The sequence below is a fragment of the Tachysurus vachellii genome, chromosome 18 (genome assembly GCF_030014155.1).
Source record: "Tachysurus vachellii isolate PV-2020 chromosome 18, HZAU_Pvac_v1, whole genome shotgun sequence".
Taxonomy (NCBI): Eukaryota; Metazoa; Chordata; class Actinopteri; order Siluriformes; family Bagridae; genus Tachysurus; species Tachysurus vachellii.
Genome location: NC_083477.1, coordinates 13503948 through 13527637, shown reverse-complemented (window position 1 = coordinate 13527637; position 23690 = coordinate 13503948). Strand labels below are relative to the sequence as shown.

Genomic DNA, 23690 nt, shown 5'->3' with positions numbered 1-23690 from the left:
TCTCTCATCAACAAGGTGTTTCAGCCTACAGACCCTCCACACACAGGATGTTTCTGGTTTTTTGCACCATTCTGTATAAACTCTGCATGTGAATATCCAGAGAGATCAGCATTTTTTAGAACGACTCAAACCAGACCCATCTTGCAACAACAAGCATGCCACAGTCAAAATCACAGAGATCACATGAGTTGATGTTTAACTCCAACTCTTGACCTGCTGCAACAAGATGGGCTTATTTGATAATTATAGGAATGACCTGTGGAAAATGTGTTCCTAATAAAGTGGCATCCAAACAGACAAAACCTTAAGCACCAGGCAATACTTCTATCTGGATTCAGTGTGTCCCTGTCCCATTTTAAACCCTGTCATGAAAAAGAAGTTGTGAGTAAGAAAGAATTTGAGTGAGAGAATGCTATAGTGAGAGAGAGAGAGAGAGAGAGAGAGAGAGAGAGAGAGAGAGAGAGAGAGAGAGAAAAGGGGGGGAATGTGAGAGACAAAGAGGAAAAAAAATGAAAGATTCAGCCAGCAGGGTTTTTTTTTCCTCCTTGAAGAGAGAAAAAATGTTGGAACAGAATCGGGGGGTGCAGAATAAATCTGTCTTTAGAGGGGTCTTTTGGCAGGAGAGGGACTACAGATGAGTGCAGGAAACAGTGTGCAGCACTATAACTTTACCCGCTCCTCCTTCTCACCCCAATACACTGCTGCCATTCCAATCATAGACAGTAAAAGCCCAGTCATGCACCATTTCCTCTCATGAAAGCCTGGTGGCTTCTGAGAAGCTTTTCACTCACCTTTCTAGAATTACTAGAATGCTTTTCTTCTACCTTCCCACTCCTGGATGTGCGCTTGCTAGTGCTAGGCGCCACATTCCTAATTCGAGTGTGCAGTTTTACGGACTTTGAAGGACAGAAGAACGGACGTGTACATGATAGCTTGTATTGTATAAATAGCCCAAAGACACACTGAATGACATATTTTCCAGTCAATCAGGACAGTTAAGACTACAACAGTTTAAGCCCAGGCTCCAGAAGAGATTGTACATCCTATCAGTCCCTTCAGGTGTGTTTGAGTGATTGTTGAATTTTTGTTTTCCAAAACAAAATTTGTTCGATTTTGCGTTCATTTTTTGTAATTACAAGAAAAATCGCAAAACTGTATTAGTCACTAGTGCTGTAGTTTTGAAGTTGGTGGGAAAACAACAATAACAACAAAAAAAGACAGTGAGGCAGACAGTAAGGAGCTGCGGGCAGATGGTCAAGATAAGAAGGCTAGATATTCTTTGTTAAATGAAGCCAATTCTACAGCAATCTCCATTGGCTGGGAGAAAAACAACAAAAACTTTTTTCTATAAATATTTATTCCCCCAGTTATTTCTGTTGTCCTTTAAACCAAAATCTAAATAACATTCTTGCAATGCAGCAAAGTGAACTCCTTTGTGACGAACGCAGGGTGAAAGGGCACTTTCGGAGCCACGGTTGCACATCGCTGTCAAGTCCCACTCAACCGGTTTAGACTTAAACCTTCGGCTGGCGCAAAAAGCCTAAATTTGTTGTTTTGATGCTACTTATGCGCTGCCTACACTGTTGTAGGCACTGTAACCTCCATCCATCATTAAGCTATAAGAAGTTTCTGTTCAGCATACGCTCAGTATCACAATCAATGATTCCACACGAGTGCATTTTAAGAATTAGTGCATGATTTAGTGCACGTGAGTAATACAGATGGATTATTTTCCACAATGGCACCAATTTATTTACTTCCACAGACTGTGTAATTAAAAAAATTGTGTGCCTTAAAGTTGCTATATATGAAACAGTGTTGTTTTAAAAAAGGAAAAGTCGACATCATCCACATATCTCCAACAAACCAAAGCATTTATTCTAAACAAAAACTGTAGACAGATTTACAGGACAGTATATTCCAATTTTTGAACATTTTTAATCAAAGACTGGGGGGATTTCTTTCCCAAAAAATCTCACAAACAAGCAGAACCTGAAGAGGGCATTCAGTCAAACTTCTTTTAAGTGCTCGGTCTCATCGCATGTGTGGAAAAGAATCGATTCTCATCATGCATTTTGTTAAGTGCTAAGGAAGCATAACAGCTGTCAAACCTTGAGAGGTTTGAAGTGGGACATTCAGAAAAAACAGGAAATGTGCATACATGTAATAAATAATAAAAAAAAATAAATGCAAACCAATCTGATGTCGGATAATCTGATAATGGGAAAACTTCACATATACATTATTATATCTTATAATGCTACTTTTTATTGACACGATGGCTCAAGTCCCTTTTGGACTACAATTTCCATGAGCAGTTTTGTACTCAAGTCTCCATCAATAAACAGCTGATAATTTCAACAATCCGGACGTCAGGATAAAACTAGAAAGACTTTCCTGGTTACGTAAGCACACTAACCGTATAGTACACGTAATGTGGTGTAGAAGAGAATGATTTATAATCACAGTCTGGTGTCACCCAGAAGATGATGGCATCCCTTTTGAGTCTCGTTCCTCTCAAGATTTCCTCGTCTTATGAAGTTTGTCCTTCTTGTCCAAAGTCAAACTTGCCCCACTAATTGCGCCAGTAATATAATTTTGTGGCCTTGATGTAATATCTCTATATGTGGGTTGTGAGTGTGGTGTGTAAAATCAAGGCCACAACATTTATTGTATCGTTATTTTAATGCAAGTTCTTAAATTCTTCAAACCGCAAACATATTTTGGTTCATTTGCGTAAGAAAATACCCTTTCTCTCTCCTCCCCAAGGCTGTGCATATTAGGAAATTGTCATTAGGAAACTGTTATATTTCTTGTGAAATCCTTTCCAACATACACAGAAGCACAGACAACTGTACTCCGATTCATTAAGAGAAAGAATTATCCCTTTTCAGGTTATATTATGACTAACACATCTAGCTTGTTATCTTAGATTTGTCAAATGAGGGAAAATGATCTGGGTTCAGATCACAGGATTAGTGTGCATGTAAACACACCCAGTGACAGAATTCAGTGGAATGTAAAAGAAGCTGAGATTCCCCCTTGAGCTTGACAACACATTTAGGGAATTTAGGAATGATATCTTGGTGCCTACCTCCTTATCTGGATTGTAAACGGGAGGCTCATCTGTAAGGGTGCTACTTTTTCTTAGGCTCTTAGGGTAAATCTATTAAAGAAAGAGAGAAAGAGAGAGATGAGATGAGAAGATTGGAACGTCCTGCCCTTCTCTCCTCCTCTGCACTAAGAAGCCTTGGCACTTACCGGAGACAGGGGAATAGGGTTCTCGCGCAAATACCTGGGGTTTTCAATCTGCAAAAATAAAACAATGCAACAAGGCCTTAATTCCCCTCCTTTTTTGGCAAGGCGCTTCTGCTCCCTCCACACTTCCCCTCCCGCTCCAACCTCCATTTATCTATGATAAACAAAGTAGGCTGACTTCAAAGGACGCCACTTAAACACACTCTTTTCCCTAAACTCCATGTGTTTACGCAGAAGAATACCAAGGGTCATTTCAAGGCATTGTGTGCTTTCAAACCATTTCCGTTTCTTTTTTCGACTGTATTTTTTTCCCCCCTCTCAGTTTTGGCTTTTGTCAACAGTGCCCACATAAACACACACAAACAGAACCACAGCATCTGGGTGCTTTGATTACACTGTGAGGAAGACAACTAGGACTGAAGGAGGTTAGATGACTTTTGAAAGACGGCCAAACGTTGCTCATGGAGGAGACAGACAGATAGAGAGAACAAAAGTAATAACATAAAAGTAGAGGTGAAAAGAAGACTTCAAACGATTCCTTCTACTCTATAAAAAAAAAAATGTGGAGGAGTCTTAAGATCATATAAAATCTGAAACTCTCATGCTTACAAGCTGCTTAGTCCAGAACATTTCAATTAGTTTGCCCACACAGCAACACATTCGACACAGAAAGAGTATCCACCTGAAAGAGGCGCTGACAAACCACCCACACTGTTAAACACTAATTCTTATAGGTTCACAGGAGATTTGTATAAAGCCGACGTCATGTACGCGTACTTCACATGTAAATACACACGTTTGCAAGTTGTGTATTTCAGGCCACCTTGTAAATCTTTCCCTGCATACAAATATAAAAGAGAGAGAGACAGACTAAACTGTCTGCATACACTGGCTCCAAACACAAGAGTCTATTACCAAGAGTTACCAAGAGCTGTTTGCATAACTGATTAAAGAACGAATATGGCAAGGTGTTGCGAGGCACCCGTAACAACTTCCTTTTCCTGTTATCATTTAGCTGCTATAAAGAGCTATAAACAAAAAAAAAAACCTTGGCATGTCATGTTAACAAGTAACCATAAAGCCGAATGCAATCTGTCCTGAAGACTATCCCATGTTGTAAATCCTAAGGTTGTGCTACATTCTCACGCAAGCTCTTATTAGTAGTTGCTGCACCAAGTTGCTTCACATTTGCATAAACAAGTCTCACCTTTGTCACGTCGCTGAACACGTACACCTCTAATCGCCAACTGTTGCTATTGCTCATTTCAACTTCAGCTTTGTTTGCTATGAGCCATCGTGCACTTGAACACTCGTTTAGCTTTACTTCATAAAAAGCACCGTCACTGGAGACTCCATCCACGAATGTAAAATTAACGTCTTATCGCAGAAAAGTTCACCTTACCAACGATTAGCCGTTTGTTAGTCTGTTTATTGTGGTGCGCCTGCCGTACAAACAAGTCCCTGTGTAAATTGTTGCTATGGAAACTGTAACGTATTAGAAATATAAACCTTTCAGCTGTATCTACAGTGCACATGCAAACCGACGGAGCTGTTGTAAGAAACTGTACTTACTAGGCTGATCCGTGCCAATATTTCTAGAATCACGAATATGGAGGGAAATGTGGAAACTGTGACTAAACTGAGAGTAATACAGCAGAGTGCAACACAAAATCAGTTATATAAGACTTCCCTGCTACAAGTATGTGTCTTATGCAACAAGAGAACACCACAACTGATAACCACAACATAAGCCAAATACCTTGTGTCTGTTTCATCACCAGAGATGATATCAGGATAAAGTACTAACACTGCTTCAGTGGATAGGGAGGTTTTCATTACCCAGTGGTGCTTACCCTGCGTCAAAAATTACAAGTGTGAAACGTCCCTCTACCCCAGGGTTAAAGTGGGGGTTGACAGATAACCCGGGATTAGGCTCATTGTAAAAATCCCTATACAAGAGAAATAATTTCTATTCTCATTACATGCTGTCACCCAAATGAGAGGATCAGGAGCCTGGTTTCTCTGAAAGGTTCTTCCTCGTATTATTTCTGGGAATTAGTAATCGATTTAAATCGATATCTGAATCAAAGTATCTGAATCAAAGTATCTGAATTTAAATGATATATAAACGGAATTTAACTGAATCGAAATACAACATCGGCCGCTGCGGTGTAGGTTACTTGTGCACATAATCGTGCTGCTATAGATCTAGTATCTGTATCGATGCAGCCCTTCAAACTTTTGTGGTTTGTCTGCCGAGTCATTTCACCTACAATTCTGCTGAATTTATGACACTCTTACACACAAGCTAAATATAGAGCATAATAAATTATTAACCTACAAAAATGTTCAGTATATGTGAACATATTGTACAAAAGTGCTATGATGAAAGAAAAAACAGCAACAACTCAGAAAACAAAATGGTTTACTACCAGGAATGTATATTATTATTTAGGATTTAAACAGACAAATGATCAAACAGATTTTCTAGCATAATGGCTCCAGTGGGATCTGACAGTCTCGCACAGGTCTGACCTTAAAGCACATAGCAAGCCTTGTCAATGTCTCTATAAATCAAACAAAGAATATAAATAACATGGCAGAAGGGAGAGAGAGAGAGAAAGAGAGAGAGAGAGAGAGAGAGAGAGAGATGCGAGTGCCTTGTTCATGTGAGTCGTTGAAGAGACAGTTCAAGATTTTTAAAAGACAAGGTTTGCTTTTCACCGTCATCACTTGTCCAGTTTGGTTGGTTCACTGTAGTATCAGATTCTCGTTTCTGACATACTGGAACAAAAGTGGAACCTGATGTTAAATCCAATCCAGCACACTTTTGGGTGTTCTGTGATGCTTTTGGTTCTGTTCTGCTCACCATGGATGTAAAAGTTGGTTATTTGTGATACCAAAGCCTTCCTGTCAGCCTGAAACAGTTTGGGAATTCTCCTCTGAACTTTAGCATCAATAAGGCTTTTCTGCTTGCAGAGCCGTAGCTCACTGTATGTTTCTTGTCAAGGCCAAACAAGACCAAGAGTAGCTGACACCAAGTCAAGGCTGTGCCTTAAGGGGTTTCGAGTACAAATGATGAACATGTCCAAGAAAAGTTCAAGTCAATACAGGAAACTTTTCTGACCTTCCTCTGACCTCCTCTCTGACTCTAATCCTACAGCCCTACAATGTCAAAATCTGACCATGTGATGTAAATCATGACATCCAAATTATACAGCAAATTATCCCTGCATTTAACGACTTTAAGAAGCTAGTAAGCTGTTAGTAATAAAAACCACACAATCGGCAATGTAAGGATATCCGTATTACTTCCATGCATCTATAAAGATGTGTATAGATAAGCTTAGTTAAAATATAACATCGAAAGCCATTAAAAAAATTCATCAATTTCAAAGGTATGAAACTGGAATATCGATGCATACGAGTCTTCAAAAATAATAATTAAGCTCTGCTCTCTCTTTATTTAAACTTCAGACAAAAGTCCATAAAAGCAAGTAGCTGAATTTTATCAAGACTCAGCTGCATGTGGATGGTGATTTTACTGCCATGGGCTTGTGAGTGCCAGCTGCACTCCTCTTTGCCCATCGCTCTGATAAGATAAAGTAAGCAACATTCCTTCATAATTTCTTTGTGCTTTCAGGGTCACAGAAGCCCAGCGTGAACTTTAAAGGAGCAATGTTTTGTGTAAGGAATGTTTTGAGTTTGGCATGCTGATGGAATTGCGTCAGACGCTTTCACAGAAGCTGAGAAAGAGAAAGAAAGAAAGAAAGAAAGAAAGAAAGAAAGAAAGCGAACACAAAGGCTACTAAGAGAAAAGTCCTGCAAAGTCCTGCAAAGCTTCTCACTTTGATCTGCCAACTCTGAAAGCTGATGTCTTAACCAATCAGCATCACATCAAACCCACTGAAGGCCAGCTTCCTTCAAAACACATTCAGTGTGTGAACATAATACGCTCAATCATTTATAGCAACAAACCAGGGCACATTCTAAATGGAATACAGGAGGTGAATACCAAACACCAAAATAGAAAAAATTAATAAACAAAAAGAGAAGGGAAAAAAAAAATGCAAAAAGAGAGAGGAAGAAAGGGAAACGCTGAAAAGAGATTGGCATTGTTTTATACACCGTACCTGCTCTCATATCTATTATTTTTCCACACCAACTAGTCCTGGTACACTGATTTTTAGTTTACACTGAGTGTTAGTGACATACTACTGTAGCACACACGGCAAACAATACTTTCCCGGAATATTTGGCATAAAACATGCAAGCTCTTTAAATGAAGATAAAAGGAAGAAGGGACGATGATTTTGCCCAAAGGACCTTCGATGAGAATTTGCAAATCAATGTGAGGCAGATGGCCAGCAAGCTGATGTGCTATAAATAAACTGTGACCAATAGAGCAAAAATAAACAGAACATTTGGCCATATTGTGTCCAACATATCAATTACTTAATATTAATTGAAAAATAAACTGTTGTATAAATCCAATGGCACTCGATTTTATACTGAATACTATATAACTGATTGTATATATCTTATTTGTGCAATCCTGCTTACAATATCTGCCAATCTCACCAATCTGTATCTTTTTTCCAAATCTTTTTTTGATCTTCCAAATCAAATCTATGCTAAGTAAAGAATAAAATGAGGTGATAAGAAAATAACAAAACCCCTTGATGGTTTCTCTCTTTCTCACTTGTTTTCTCTCTCTCTCTCTCACTTGTTCTCTCTCTCTCTCTCTCTCTCTCACACTTGTTCTCTCTCTCTCACACTTGTTCTCTCTCTCTCACACTTGTTCTCTCTCTCACACTCACACTTGTTCTCTCTCTCACACTCACACTTGTTCTCTCTCTCACACTCACACTTGTTCTCTCTCTCACACTCACACTTGTTCTCTCTCTCACACTCACACTTGTTCTCTCTCTCACACTCACACTTGTTCTCTCTCTCACACTCACACTTGTTCTCTCTCTCACACTCACACTTGTTCTCTCTCACACTCACACTTGTTCTCTCTCACACTCACACTTGTTCTCTCTCACACTCACACTTGTTCTCTCTCACACTCACACTTGTTCTCTCTCACACTCACACTTGTTCTCTCTCACACTCACACTTGTTCTCTCTCACACTCACACTTGTTCTCTCTCACACTCACACTTGTTCTCTCTCACACTCACACTTGTTCTCTCTCACACTCACACTTGTTCTCTCTCACACTCACACTTGTTCTCTCTCACACTCACACTTGTTCTCTCTCACACTCACACTTGTTCTCTCTCACACTCACACTTGCTCTCTCTCACACTCACACTTGCTCTCTCTCACACTCACTCTCTCTCACACTCACTCACTCTCACACTCACTCTCTCTCACACTCACTCTCTCTCACACTCACTCTCTCTCACACTCACTCTCTCTCACACTCACTCTCTCTCACACTCACTCTCTCTCACACTCACTCTCTCTCACACTCACTCTCTCTCACACTCACTCACTCTCTCTCACACTCACTCACTCTCTCTCACACTCACTCACTCTCTCTCACACTCACTCACTCTCTCTCACACTCACTCACTCTCTCTCACACTCACTCACTCTCTCTCACACTCACTCTCTCTCACACTCACTCTCTCTCACGCCTTTCAATGGGCAAAGGGCCAGCACAGAGCCAAGTCTTATGTCACTGTATACAACGTTATACAGCAAAGTTAGGGCAGCGGCAAACACAAACACAACATAAACAATGGCGGATGTTGCTTTACTGTTAATGCTCATGGCTTTTTGCGAACCTACATTGGCATCCAAACACGTAATAATGTACCTTAAGTATATTATCAAAGGCGCTAACAGTAGCCCCGCCCCCAGCCCCTGACGTAAGTGGTTCTTAAGTCTAGACCACCAATGTTTTGGGGCTACTTAAGAACCACTTTTCCTGGTTCAGAGCAGGTGCTTTGGGTATCGAAAAACAAAGAACTGGTTCTAAATTAGGCTCTGGTTCCACCAGGGCAAGGGGCATCTCTCTCTCACTTGTTCTCTCTCGTTCTCTCTCTCACTTGTTTTCTCTCTCTCTCTCAATCTCTTGTTCTCTCTCTCACTCTCTCCTTCACTTGTTCTCTTAGTCATTCTGTCTCTCGCAAACTCACTCTCTCTCTCTCTCTTACTCGTTCTCTCTCTCTCTCTCACTCACTTGTTCTCTCGCTCATTCTCTCTCTCTCACTTGTTCTCTCTCTCTCTCTCACTCGTTTTCTCTCTCTCTCTGTTTCGAAGACTTTCCTATGCTGATAACTTCACAAAGCTGTTACAAATGCTTACAACTGAGACTCCTCTCATGTAATAAAAAGTTACATAAATGAAAAATAAAATCAACTATTAGATGTTAGACTTTATTAAACACCACATTTTAAAATCCACTACATAAACGATGTGGAATGTCTGCTGTACATGTCCCTGTGCATGAGCTCTTACTATAGAAACAATAACATCAGAACAGGTGCATCATATGAAGCAACTGCTCTATAATACAATACACAGCGTCTGACCAGTCTGAGCATTCGACAGCACTGTGGTGTAACTGAGAAGAACAGGTTGCTCTGTCACAGAACTGAGTAAGTGGAGTGCATGTATGAAGGGATTTATATAGGAAAAAGAAGAAAATGAGCTGCTGGTGTGATTAAGTTGAGGTGTAATAATAAAGTGAGCATGTAATAAAGTGAGCTGCTTTTGACTGTTCTGTTGGAATAGGTTTGGAATAGGATAGTGCAGGAGCGCAAACCTCCTGTAGTTTTTAACTACAATATGCAATAAAATTATAGTCTCGCATGTCATTATGCCATGTGATTATAGGCTTATTTCTTTTTTTTTAATTATGCAAAAAAATTAAAAAAAAAAAGCTTTTGTTCATGTTCGGCCAAAAAAAAAAAAAAAAATGCTGAAAATGGTCAATTTTTTTTTCTTCTATGTCTGATAGATGCATATCTTTGGCTGAATAAAGTACTAAAAAAAAGGTTAAATAAGCCTTAAGTAAATCTGGCATTTCTGATGGCATCTCTAATGCATATTAAGTATTGACAAACATATTGATAGCGTTTTACATTAATGAACTGAAAACGTTTGAAAACAATTAAAAGTAACAGCTCACTGAGTTCCAGTAAGAAAAAAGAAGAGACAAAACCGTTGACCAATGAGATGAGATAAGACTTTAGGTGCTTTAAACTCTGTTCGAAACATCTGTGCATCTGTCAATCAGTCCACATTCATAATTCGCTCATATATGTCTTCACTTAATTCACAAAAATGCAGAAGAACTCAACAAGTTTTATTTGCAAATGTATTAATTAATAATATATAATCGTATATAATGACAATTCGATTTAAACTGGATCAAAACTAAATTAGATGATAAGCAGTTGTTTGACTGAGCAATTATTAATTAGATGTTTTGTTGAGAATATGTATATATCACGATACCCCAAGGTTCCAGCTGTTGAGACGGGCTTCTAAGTCACTGTCATCAGAGGAGGGTCTTCTTATTCGCTCATCCTGAAAGGTAAAAAAAAGGAGAAACAAAAAGATTAAGGACTTATACTTTCCCTCTCTATAATATTAACCCTCATACTCTTTTTCTTGAGATTGACAGTAATGATTATAGATTCTGTATGAAACTCTTGATATATGAACAATTCCCCTAATTCTAAATAACAGGAATATATAAAATTCTATCAAGTCTAACAGAGGCTGGTAAGGATACCTGTTTAAAGCTGCTATAAAGTAAGTGATGACTGGCAACCTGCTGTAGTACAGTATAAAAGGAGTAAAATGCGTTGTCATGGGAAAATAATCCACATTGTATTGGGCATTATAACTCTTGTCATGTTGTATTATTAAATTCTGTTATAACATTTTTCATGATAAACTAAGATTAACTCTGCAGTCAGTTGATCTTTTCCTCATTTTTAGAGGAGAGATTGGAGTGAGTAGGAAGGACAAAGAGAGAGGCTGAATGTATGTGTGTGAGAAAGAAAGGATGAGAGATAGTGAGCGGGGGATATAGGTGCTGGCGTCCTGCCTTCCAGATGTTTGGCTGCCCCACAACATTTCAGCCGTTCCCTTTTCCATGCAGTGCCTCTACCGGGTCACATGACTCGACTCCACCCTTTCCCTATACACACACGCATCCACACACTTCCACAATGTCTAGACGGTAGGCTGAACATTCTTATGTCGAGCCGGTCGGACGCCTATAACATGTTAAACAAATCCCTAAAGCAACACACGGCAGAAACCAACATTAAACAGAGCTAAATACAGTGTCCCATGATGCCTCGATTGCTTAAAACTATGTAGACTACTCATGTCAGTGTATCAGAAAGTGCGCCAAACATGTTATCCGGGATTCCTGTGCAGATTTGCAACACATGAAAATATATGACCTGAGTAACAAAGCTCAGAAAAAAAAAAAAAAAAAAAGCTGCTCACCCTCTTGTCCGCTTTAGCAGTGGACTTGACTGGACTGGAAGATAAAGGTCTTGTTGGAGACTTGTGACTGAACAGATTTCTCCTTCTGCAAGCAAGATAAAGAAACATTTTATTTTCTTTTTTAAGCCATTTTATTCCATGAACTTGTGTGATGTTGACTGACCCTACAGCATGTAAACACAAGAAATAATAGCGGCTGTCACAAATCAATAACTGACATCTTGACTGATGATGCATTTTTGATCAGGAATTGACATTGGCTTTTTAAAGAGTAGACAAATTAGAAACGTCTTAGCTAGCACATCAGACGCGTGAAAGCAGCTTTGTGTTACTGAGGTTTGGTTTATCAGAAACTAAGCTAAAAATGGTAGCCAACATAAAAAAAAGATATACTAGCTATATTACAAATGTCCCTTTAAAAAACACAAACTAAAACGCTCAAAATCTTTAGAATGCAGCTAAAAGTTTAGAATGCAGCTCAATGTGCGGACAACAAAAAAGACGGCAAGTCAGTGGCGATGAAATTTGGTGTAAAAGGAAATAATTTGAGTCTGGCTGTTAACCATGACGGTGTGTTGTTCTAGCTGTCAGGATCCAGCTGAGGAGACAAACGCAAGTGCAGATTTTTTATGTATGAATTGCAAAACAGCAACAAAATCTGTGAATCCAAGAAGCAAGAAAGTAAACAGGCAAAGCAAGAAAATGAGCAGGGCTACAATACCCATAGTAAGACACAAAGTCATCACCAACAACAAATAATGCTTGCCAATAAAACATAAAAACATAGTAATTTAGAAAAAGAGGCACAGATGCAAGTGATTAAGACGCGTCACGTCTAGGGGCTGATGGGAAATAGCACAGGAGTTCATCAATCTGCTAGACATGGGCAGCAAGGCTTATAATTTATCCACCTAAGTTCTGTTGTCTTTAATGAGTGTACTATAATAATCTAATCCTGTTCACATTCGCTAGCAAGTTTTGCATTTGATTCATTAGCGCTCCCTTCTATTAAAAATAAACTGCTTAAAATGTATGATGCTAATAAATCTACCTAGTGAAAGGTACCATAAATTAATAAGACCTACAGTTTATTGGGTTGCATCTAGTAGTTTGTCTAATAATCTAGTCGAGTAGTCTAGTCAATCTAGAAGTTTGTCAGGATCAGCAGCATAAACACATTAATAACCTGGATACGAAACCTGCTAAGTCTGTGCACCAAACTACTGATTTGTTCACCTCAGTTCTGTAGTCTATAATAATTAGAACAAAATGTAATAATACGTTCATTTACACATTTACACAGAGCTATAGTCTAGTGTTAGCACCACTAGACTATCAGCCTGCACAGAAAAATGCACCTTTTGGGTTGAACTGCACCCCAAACCTCATCATACATCAGAGTCTGAGCCCAAACACCTACAGCTACGCTCCAAAATCTAGCAGAAAGCCTTTCTAAAAGAGTAGGGATTATAGATTTGTCTATATAATATATGCATACAGCATCTACTAAAGCAAACACTACATAAATAAATAAATAAATAAATAAATAAATATTGACGTTTCTATAGTTACTAATTTATTAAATTTTAGTGGCAAAATAACATGATAAAAACTTACAGTGTTCAAAGTTACAGACTAAATATAATGGTACGGTTGTTCTGATCATATTAGTTAACAAGTTAAGATATAAGGTTTTATAAAATTTAAATTCAGAGTAAGCAATTCATAATTTAAGACAAAAGAACATGATTGCTATAGTAAAGGCATACTGGATTAATACTGTCCCATAATACTGTCCAATTAATATTGGATTGGTTTGATGTCAAATATTGTAGTTCATTGACATGTATCTCTCCTCAGAGTCTCTCAAGCCAACAGGCTCGCAGCTATTGTAAATCCATCTGTGCATTTTGCATACAGATGCCACACAACACGCTCTATTTACTTTGATGCTTCCCGAGTTAACCAGCCTTCCAGTTTAGTGACGCACACAGAAGCAGCTGAGATTCACATCAAAGCGTTTCTGCACGGCTAACAATAAAAGAATCATGAGCCACATCCTGTTCTCTACTGCCGCTGACTGCTTGGGACACTGGTGTGCAGATACACATGTAACAAGTCTACATGTCACGCTGCGGATTTGCTTTTGCCTGGTCCACTCTTCTGTGACAGTTTGTCTCAAAGCAAGATCCTTTCCACAGGTTTGTCGGTTATCTAGTACGTATCAGGATTGAACATGTGCTCTTCTGTGATTACTAGCGTTTCGTCAAAATGTAGGTTGATTTTTCACAGAAAAATGTCGTTCTCACTACTCGCAGATAGTGGTGGCATTTTTACTTAAAACAAACAATGCATCAGCACTTTAGTCCCTTAATATGTTCAACTCTATCAGTATCTCATCTATACGCTCTCAGAAACAGATCAGCTTTCAAAACCTCAAAATAATATGTGTAGACTGCTAACCTGATAAGACTAGTTTATGCTGAACGCTACGTTGGATGTCACACAGACATGATTTTGAAAACGGTGAATGACAAAAAGAACCACTTCCACATCAGATTTTAGGCGTTAATATCAAAACCCCATATGATTGTGATGTTCTCCTATTAAACTCCATTTCATCAGCACTAGTAATGTCTCGAGTGATGTCAGTGCAGCACACAGCTGTTAACCTTTCACTAAAATAATCACCAAACTAAAACATATCCTTAAACACAGCACAAGCTCTGCAAAATAAACAAAGACAATGTGTTCTCTTCTAGTCTTCTTTGTAATTCGTCTTTATTTGGCAGATCCACATGAACTGTATAACAGCATTAGAACCAGAATAGTGGCTCTGACTTTTGCAACATTTCAGGATTGATTTATTAGAGCATTATTGTAGCCACATGATCAATTATTATGTCTGGTTCTATTTACATATGTAATCTTTTGCCTGCAGATGAAAGAAGAGCCAAAAGTGCTCCATGAATAAAAATTAAGAGCGCATAAAATGTGAACAAAAGGACTAAAGACAACCTTACAGCTGTTTACATAGAATGACAGGTCAATAAAGACAGCCCTGTTTAATCTCTAGAGAGCTGTCCATATGAGCGTGCACACACACACACACACACACACACACAAACACACACACGCTCTTTTGAGGCAGCAGATGAGGGCAGGCCGTTGTGATTGGCGGCCAGCCGTTAACAGGTGGACGGAGATAATTGAATCAGATCAAAGCATTGAGAGAGGCTCGGGTCTGTGCTGAAGTGGCAAGGTGCCACTGATTAAAGTCTCCTGACCTCCAGGTGTTGAGATTGGGCTCAGGCCGCATCTCCAAGCCCTCAGAGAGGAGCCATGCACAACCCCCGCTCTTGCTCCCCGGGGCATTTAAGTCCTCCACCCTCTCACTTCAAAAGTCTGGCACCTGGAGGCAAGGCCAGCTCAAACACTCTGCTTTAGCCAGACCCTGGAACGCATCTGAAGTCTCTTAATGCTGCCAATGGTTAGCGTCTGGTTAAGGGTTTTCATGTGCAAGCACAGATGGGCAAAATATAAGGGGGTTAAAGGTAGAGCTTTATCCTCTAAGTCAACATGTAAACTAATCAGGCACAACATTCTTGGTCGACTGAGATTCGGTCCAGTGTTCTGCTCTTATTTATTTATTTATTTATTTATTTATCTATCTATCTATCTATCTATCACTTGTTTTAAAAAGTGACTTCTAGTAACAACTACAGACGCTTTAATTGTAAATTGTTAAAAAAAAAAATAAAAAAAATAAAAAAAAAATAATTTTTTATCAAAGAACAAATGTCATACGTTTCATTCAATGTTGTGGAATGTCTGCATAAAAATTCAGCTGTTATTGCTTATGTTATAAAAGCTAGAACATGTTTCCTTTGTAGTTAATAATAAATAAATAAAAAAGGAGCTGGATGTTATGTTACTGAGAAACCGATAAGCACAAATCCTCCTTAAGACTTTTCGATATTAGAAAAGTTATACACTACACTACATTCACACACACAGAGATCTGTCACCAGTCTGCGTTCGTACAACTGGTTGTCATAGTAATAGTGTTTATCAGTGATTGTATTGTATATGCATCCTATCATACAAGATAAAGGAGAAACGGTGTGTGCTTTTTTGCCACAGAACCCAGAGTGCTGTAATGTCTTCACTCCCGTAGGTATTAAATCCATACTTGTCACTGGACACGTACACATCTAAAAAATTTTACTTACAACAGTCCTCAAAATATTGAATAATAATAATTGATTTCTTTAATATTTAAAGTGATTTTCAGAGAGAAGAAGCATATTTTTACACAGTGTAAAATGAACCATTCATGTTTTCAGAAGATAAACTGAGGACAGATCAGTGGTGAGGGTTACGTTATAAATATTTAGCATCCTTTATTTTAAGAACAATTTTAAAGATGTTAAAGAAAATCCTTTTTTTTTTATAAAAGGATGCGCAACGGCCGTGCTGAGGAAACAGGCACCTAGCTCTTCATCCTGTTTCTCTCTTCTCTTATACTCTCTCTCTTTTCCCAGGCTTCCTGATTTTCAGCCAAACACCACAGAATGTCACAGAAGCCGTACACATGGTCCATAAGCAACATGACATATTAGGAGGTTGAAATGAGTGTGGAGGTTTTGCCAAGGCAGGCTGGCTGACCTAAACCTCCAGCTAACTGCGAGTGGAAAGTTTCCCATGACCATCCTACAGCCTTGGAGATGTGTTAAGCACACAGCGCCGCCTGGTGGCCACAGAACAAACTGTCTACAGAGAAATTGAGGTTATTTGCTGGTCAAGTCTTAAAATATGCATTTAAATATACAGAGAAGAATTCTTCCAACATCTAAGATACATCCAGAGATTCTTTCATTTATTTCTGAGAATCTTAAAAATCCCTATTTGTTTAGTTAATAGATATTTGGATTAACCAAAGTTGCCTTAGGTCATTTCTTTTTAAACAATCACATTTAACCAGTCGATTAATCATTTAAAAAAAACTACATTTATTTTCAATTTATGTTCGTCTTCAGTAAATGTTTTATGGTGATCAGAATCATAGTGGATGAAGAGAAGTGCCAGGATGACTGGGGCAAAATATTTTAGATAGATTTTAGTCTATCCACCTATCAGCAAGTTTTTGGTTGGAAGCTGGAGAACCCAAAAGAAACTCACATGGACGTGGGGAGAACATGCAGAACTCTGACACCTGACACTTACCTGAGTTTAGAATCAAACCCTGAAGTTGTATGGTATTGAAGCTACCTGCTGTTTTAATTATTAAATAAATGAAACAATGCTACCGTTTGAAACCAGTTTTTAGAGGACTTTTTTGTGACATGTCCTTCATCATGCTGGAAGAAAAACATTAGTAGTTGCGACAACACACCGATTGTCATTCAAGTGACAAGTGATTGCTATCAGCACATTGAAAGTGAGCCAAGAAAACATTGCTCACTGAACACCGGGTTCAAGGATTCATGCTGCAGGGGCCAAATTCTGACCCTACCATCTGTGATCTTTACCATCTGTGATCTGTCTGTCCGTGGGTAGCAGAATTGTAACGCGACATGGACTTTGAAAGGTTTGATATGTTGTGCATTTGGAAATGCTTTTCTGCTCACCACAACTGTATCTGAGTGACCTGAGCTTTTCTGTCATCTCAAACCATCAAGGTCATCTCTCATCAACAGGATGCTTCAGCCCACAAAACTGCTGCTCACTGAATAGTTATTTGTTATTGCACCATTGTGAGAAAACTCTAGAGACTGTATGCGAGTGAGTGAGTATTTGTATGACTGAACAAGCCCATGTGGCACCAACAAGCAAGCTACAATCAGAATCACTGAGATCGCATTTTCCCCCATTCTGATGGTTGATGTAAACACCACCCCGAGCTGCTGGTTCGTATCTGTATGCTTTAATGCTTTGCACTGCTGCCACGTGATAGGCTGATTACATCATTTCATGAATGAGTAGGTGTACAGATGTTCCTAATAAAGTGCTCAGGAAGTGTATTAGTATCATAATGACACAGTTCCTTCAGGTAGGTTTTAGGTAATGTGCTGCACTAACTGAAAGTCTCAGTGAAAATAGCACTGTTTATTTTGCTACAGCTGAACAGAATCTTATATGCCAGAAAAAAAAATGACTGACTAGTTTTTAAGTTTTTGTTGCTCCCATGTTATTTTGGCTGCTTCCAGGGTTTCATATATTACGGCAACTAAAAGTAATCTCTAGCTTTAAAAAAAAAAAAAGAAAAAAAAAAAAAAATACAGAAATACAGAGTGCCACTCCCATCACGAAATAAACAAATATGCACTTGGAAAAAAAGCGAACAAAAAAGAAATACGCAAGTGTTTCCTCATCACCATCTCACTGATAGCGATCAAATGCGGCCACATCACAAGAGAGCTGACATGCTCGGCCCTTTTCATCTAATCTAAACGAGAGGGACACATGAAAGAGCTGCTCCACAAGGACTCGGCCTGTGATCTAAACGCCTTTAATGAGCATACCCAAATCAGACCCTGGACTTCAATCCCTCCCCCAACAAGTCCACACTTTCAAAGTGCAGCTAGGCAAAAAAAATGCAAAACTCACTCTCTATATTTGGTTCTCTCTCTTCTGATTAAGAGCCCTTACTTCAAAAGGAACAGATCAAATGCTGTGTAGGAAGGTCAGCTTGTTGATGCTGAGAACGTGACTCTTCCTAGAAGAAAGGGTCGGGCACATGATGATGATGACATCACAAAAAAAAACAAAAAAAAAAACACTAAACTAAACTTTTTTTTGTAGGAAAGAAAACTATTTTTATTTTTACAACTGCTATCAAATTTGTAAATCAATCAAATTTGTTTTAAAGACTTTACATATTTCTGTAATAATTTGTAAATCGGTCAGTGACAATTAAGCCGTCGAAAAGTCCACCAATGTCAGATGGCGCAAGCGCATGTTAACGATAAATATCATATTTTGTCAGTTATGTGCCTGCATTGCACAACACGCTGCAACGTTTTTCTCATTATTACTAACCGTATTATTATTTTTATCTTTATTTTATAAGATTTCATAAACAGGGTCAAACATTACAAACGTTTAGAATGTCTAACTTCACAAAAATGCATTACATAAGCTGAAAACATGTTTTTTTCTAGTTGTATAGTTTGACTTTGACTGGTTGTGCCACCTTATCACCTTATTTTTCCAGGTTCTTATCAGAATAAACAGGCATCTATACGTGTCCACCTAGCCATGGCTTAGCAATGATAAGTTTTTCACCATTCTTTAAAAGGACCACTGATCTTATCATTGCATCATTAAGTTTACTTGAGGTCTGATTTATAATTCAGTTCCTGACTCACTCTTTGAATCATCTTCAAAGCATGGCGAGGTAAAAGACTTTTGATCTTGTCGTGCCGTCACAGAACGCTATTCAACAAGGTTTTATGAGTGTCGTAATTTAAGGTTTTAAATGTTTATCATCTTAAAATTCGTTTTACATTTTATTTGACTAAATTAGACTGAAAGCTTGCTTAATTTATACAGCGAGATGTTTGCACCACGTAACATTTTTAGAATTGGGGAAGCAAAACTGAATTTTAGTTTGAAAATGGATTCAACTACAAAAGATACTGTAGATAAAAGTGATATATGTGATGTATTGATCTAATTAGAGGAAAATACTGGATTTGGGCACAAATAATTTAGGAAGAAATCTATGAAAGAAAAGCAAGTCTGTGAGCATGTTGTTTAATCCTGTGCTGTTACCTGAGCTTACTTTCTTTTCTTTGTTGCATGTATTTATATTCGCCACTTGTAAGCCCTTGACTTGACCGTTAATATTTGCCATTAATCGCTAACGTCTTTGTGATGAGTGTTTGTAGCACTTGTACACAAACACCTTCTCCACACATCCTAGGCTGAAGTTCCAAACAGTGCCACAGTAGACAGATAATTCGTGACTCACTGACATTCTCTCTAGGAATAAACCATTCATTCATTCATCTTCTACCGCTTATCCGAACTACCTCGGGTCACGGGGAGCCTGTGCCTATCTCAGGCGTCATCGGGCATCAAGGCAGAGGATACACCCTGGACGGAGTGCCAACCCATCGCAGGGCACACACACACACACTCATTCACTCACGCAATCACACACTACGGACAATTTTCCAGAGATGCCAATCAACCTACCATGCATGTCTTTGGACCGGGGAGGAAACCGGAGTACCCGGAGGAAACCCCCGAGGCACGGGGAGAAAATTCAAACTCCACACACACAAGGTGGAGGCGGGAATCGAACCCGACCCTGGAGGTGTGAGGCGAACGTGCTAACCACTAAGCCACCGTGCCCCTGGAATAAACCATGATGCAGCATATTATAGGAAAATAATCAATTGTTCATCACCTCGTGCTGATATTGTCCTCTAACAGTATATGCAAAATAATTTATTCCACTTATACCTCAACATTTTGACAAATAATACATTTATTTCATTAAAAAAAAATACCATCCTTTTTTTTTTAATAATTTTGTTACGTTTAATGTTGCACAACATCCCTAAGACAAGCTAGACAAGTGTCTGTTACTGTTAAAGTTAGAGTAGATATATGTGGTCGTGGCTTTCATCGAGGAAGGGTATTAAAGTTTGGACAATCGACCACAAAACTGATGCAAAGTCAAATCTGGGCACGGCATGTGCTAAAGCGAAGAACATGAAAATACAATTCAGAAAGTTGTACGCAATAACTGAAACCACTAGTCATGAGTGTTTAGTCTCGGTTTGCTTAAATATTCCTCATCCTTTTGATGTGGTGCGCAGAAAAAAGCGAAAAAGAAAGCTTCAAAGGTTTTTTTAACGCCACGAGAGGCGAGACGATACTCTCGCCCATTTTGCTGAGTGATCTGTGTGCCGTGTTAGTTTCGACTCCATGCCAGCCATAACAGCTGATTTAATAGGATTTTGTCTGAGTTCAAAGAGCTTGTCATCTTGCCTGGATGGAGTTTCAGCTTCATGGCTGAAAAGGCTGCATTTACACAGTTTTGCCTCCTTGGGGCAGTATTCAGCTGCTTACGAGTTTAGTCTTCTACAAGTCTGCTGAATGAAAACTTTAGCATTTGGAGAGGTTGGCAATAAATAAAAGGCTTAAATAAGGTAGAAATGTAATAGAGATGTTAGAAGCATTAAATAAGCATTAAAAGCATTAAAAATAGAAACAAAAAAAATCCTTAATAAAACAAAACGTAAATAAATCTCAGCAAAAGCCTTTATCACACTTTTCAGCACTTTGATCAAGTTGCTAAACAGCACATACCCCACACAGGGTTAAAGGGAGACTATACCAGGGGCTTTAGCACCTCATGTAATGTCAAAAGCCCCTGTTCTTTTGGAGACACATATATTACACCACAAATAAAGTCCAGGACTTACCAGTACAAGAAACTTTCGAGCTGTTAAACAGAACAGTACCTATTCCGGTCAGAAGGTGGCACTGTTGTTAGTATACGGTCATTAGACACTCGTCATCCCTTTCATTAGAAGAGTTGGTGAGGTAATAATACTGCAACTGTTGGTGAATCATAGTCTCAATGAGCATTTAAGTCACTCATCTCTTCCAACCCTAGCAATGCCCCTGACACACTCAATCACACACTCCAGGCAATTTAGATGTCAAACAGCCTCCAACACGTCACATTGGACTGGGGGAGGAAACAGGAAGTAGAGTGAAAAAAAAAGAAAAATGCAAGGAGAACGTGCAAACTGACACGTGCACCGTGCAAAAAAAACCCAAAAAGTCCATACAGGTACCCCAACCCGAGAATGTGAGGTAAACATGGTAGCCACCATGCCATAAACATAAAAAAAAAAAAAACAGAGAGAGAAAAGAAACTAAATCAGCTTTTTTTTTCTTGTTGCCTCATATGAATCCCTGCGCTTTTATATTTCTGAATCATCTTTGGTTCTGAATACAGAAGTATTTTAGCACCATTTAACACCTTGCATTTAATTCCCTGCCTTTAATTCCCTGCCTTTAATTCCCTGCCTCGTTGCAGTTCCACTCTTGTGAGTACTATAATATGATATATAAAGTGGCTAATTGGGAACAGTAGCATAAACGGAACCTTTTCCCGATTAGAACAATGAGTCTAATGTAACAACTGGTCGCTGTTCATTGAGCATATAATACAGCCTGACTTTTCTTATGTGATCAGCTTCAGTGGATTAACAATACTTCAGGTCAAAACGTACTGCTTGTGTAGAAGTATCCATTACATCAAATCCTGTATTTTTTTCTTTTCTGTTTCTGCTCTCTGGTTGTCTCTGCCATGTCAGAGTGTTTACCGACTCTCTGACCTCAGGTTTTTGACTGCTCCAGTCTTGTGTCTTTAGGAACGGTTTACTTTGCTCATTAATCTGCTTAAACTGCATTTACAGCCGTCTCAGCCTCGGTCTTGAGACACTAGTGAGGTCTAAGTGAAATATTTGGGCCTCATTGAGAAATTATTTAACTATCTATAGTAAATTGTGTTTTTTTTTTGGCTTTATACAAAATATAGTTTATTCAACACACCAGGTCTAACTAAAGTCAAGGCTTTGTGTAGTTAATAAAGTTCTACCTGTTACAGTTTGGCTGAGGAGAGAGAGAGGAGTCCTTCAGCGTGCTGGGCCAGACGTCATCACGATCCAGTTCACCAGAAACCCAGTCTGGCAGCACGGCGGCGCTCAGCGCCTGAGACCTGGATGCTAACGGCTCGTCGTAGTACACTGACTGATGAGAGAAGGAAAATTTCGAATCGGTATTTAAGCTTTTAAGCTGCACTAATCAGGGATAGTTACTTTAGGTGGATTTTTTTTTTTTTTTACTTTACTGTCATCACAGCTGCAAACAGTGTGCAAGTCACAGTGAGATTAACTCACAATCCTCCTGGAGCCAAATCAGCTCTACTGGCTATAAACACTCTAAAGTAGCACCAAAAATCTCTTCTACTTCCTTTTCAAGATCCATTGTTCTTAGCTCTCATAATTGCTATAAGCTTGAGATCGGATTGGAGGGAAGAATCCTTCCAGCCAAGTCTTGCTGTTCGCAGAAATTGCAGGTCGTGTTATTCTGTAGCTTGCTATGTAAATGTAGAGATACTGCTACTAATGAGTTGTAGTTTCACAACATCCTCATCATCATCATCATCATCATCACAATAATCATGGCACGGTTTGTTGTTAGGAAATAATTTACCATGTATGTTGGTAAAGTTTTGAGGCTTCCCGCTTCAGGCTTGTAGGTAAACGGTCCTTCAAGAACACCTTTTCTGAGCATGTGCAGAAGAAGCCGGGCATATGCGTTCCGATTTTTCCTTCCCATAAGCCCCGAACCGGACGCCAAAGGATCGCAGAGCTTCTTAATCCACAGGGCACACCGCTGACGCTCTGGTTTGAAGGAACTGACTTGTGAAATCGCACAACAACATTCAGCTTGGTTGTCACTTTTGCACAAATTAGAGAGAAAATAAATAAATCCCTTGTTCTAATTTGTTCGTGTGGGTCATTATTATACATCTCAATTTCCATTATAAACCTCAAAAATCACACTTACATCCTTTTTGTCCCCCAAGAACCAATAATCTCAATGATCTGCATTCATAAAACATGACTTTTTCACTTCGATCACTAATTAGAAGCTGATCACGGAGAATCGTTGCTTGATAGGTTGTTATAAATGTTAGATTGATCTACAGTGTAATCTTACAGCACCGCACATCAGAGGTGTCTCACACTGTTAAGAGGAGCGAAATGTGACAGAACAGACAATAATTTCTTAGTAAATGACAATGAGCACGTGCTCTTTTTACTTCTTGGTTATACTTGGATACACCGAGTAATAAATATATATCACCGTTCAAACAATATTTTAAGTACATGTCCCATAAACTGCTGAGATGC

General features: G+C 38.9%; 1 protein-coding gene across 5 annotated transcripts in view; it reads right to left on the bottom strand.

Moving 5' to 3' along the window:
- Nucleotides 1-23690, bottom strand: part of cep112 (centrosomal protein 112) — a 125912-nt gene that overhangs the window by 99879 nt on the left and 2343 nt on the right. For 3 of the 5 annotated variants that reach the window (XM_060892879.1, XM_060892880.1, XM_060892878.1), the window contains exons 3-8: nt 22987-23177; nt 22370-22521; nt 11743-11827; nt 10735-10806; nt 3262-3309; nt 3095-3166 (exon numbers count right to left, since the gene is read on the bottom strand). In XM_060892879.1, coding sequence (XP_060748862.1) covers nt 3095-3166; nt 3262-3309; nt 10735-10806; nt 11743-11827; nt 22370-22521; nt 22987-23177 — 620 coding nt within the window. Of the gene's footprint in view, nt 1-3094; nt 3167-3261; nt 3310-4465; nt 4600-10734; nt 10807-11742; nt 11828-22369; nt 22522-22986; nt 23178-23690 lie in introns of those variants that run through there. The other 2 variants (XM_060892881.1, XM_060892882.1) reach the window with 2 other exon arrangements.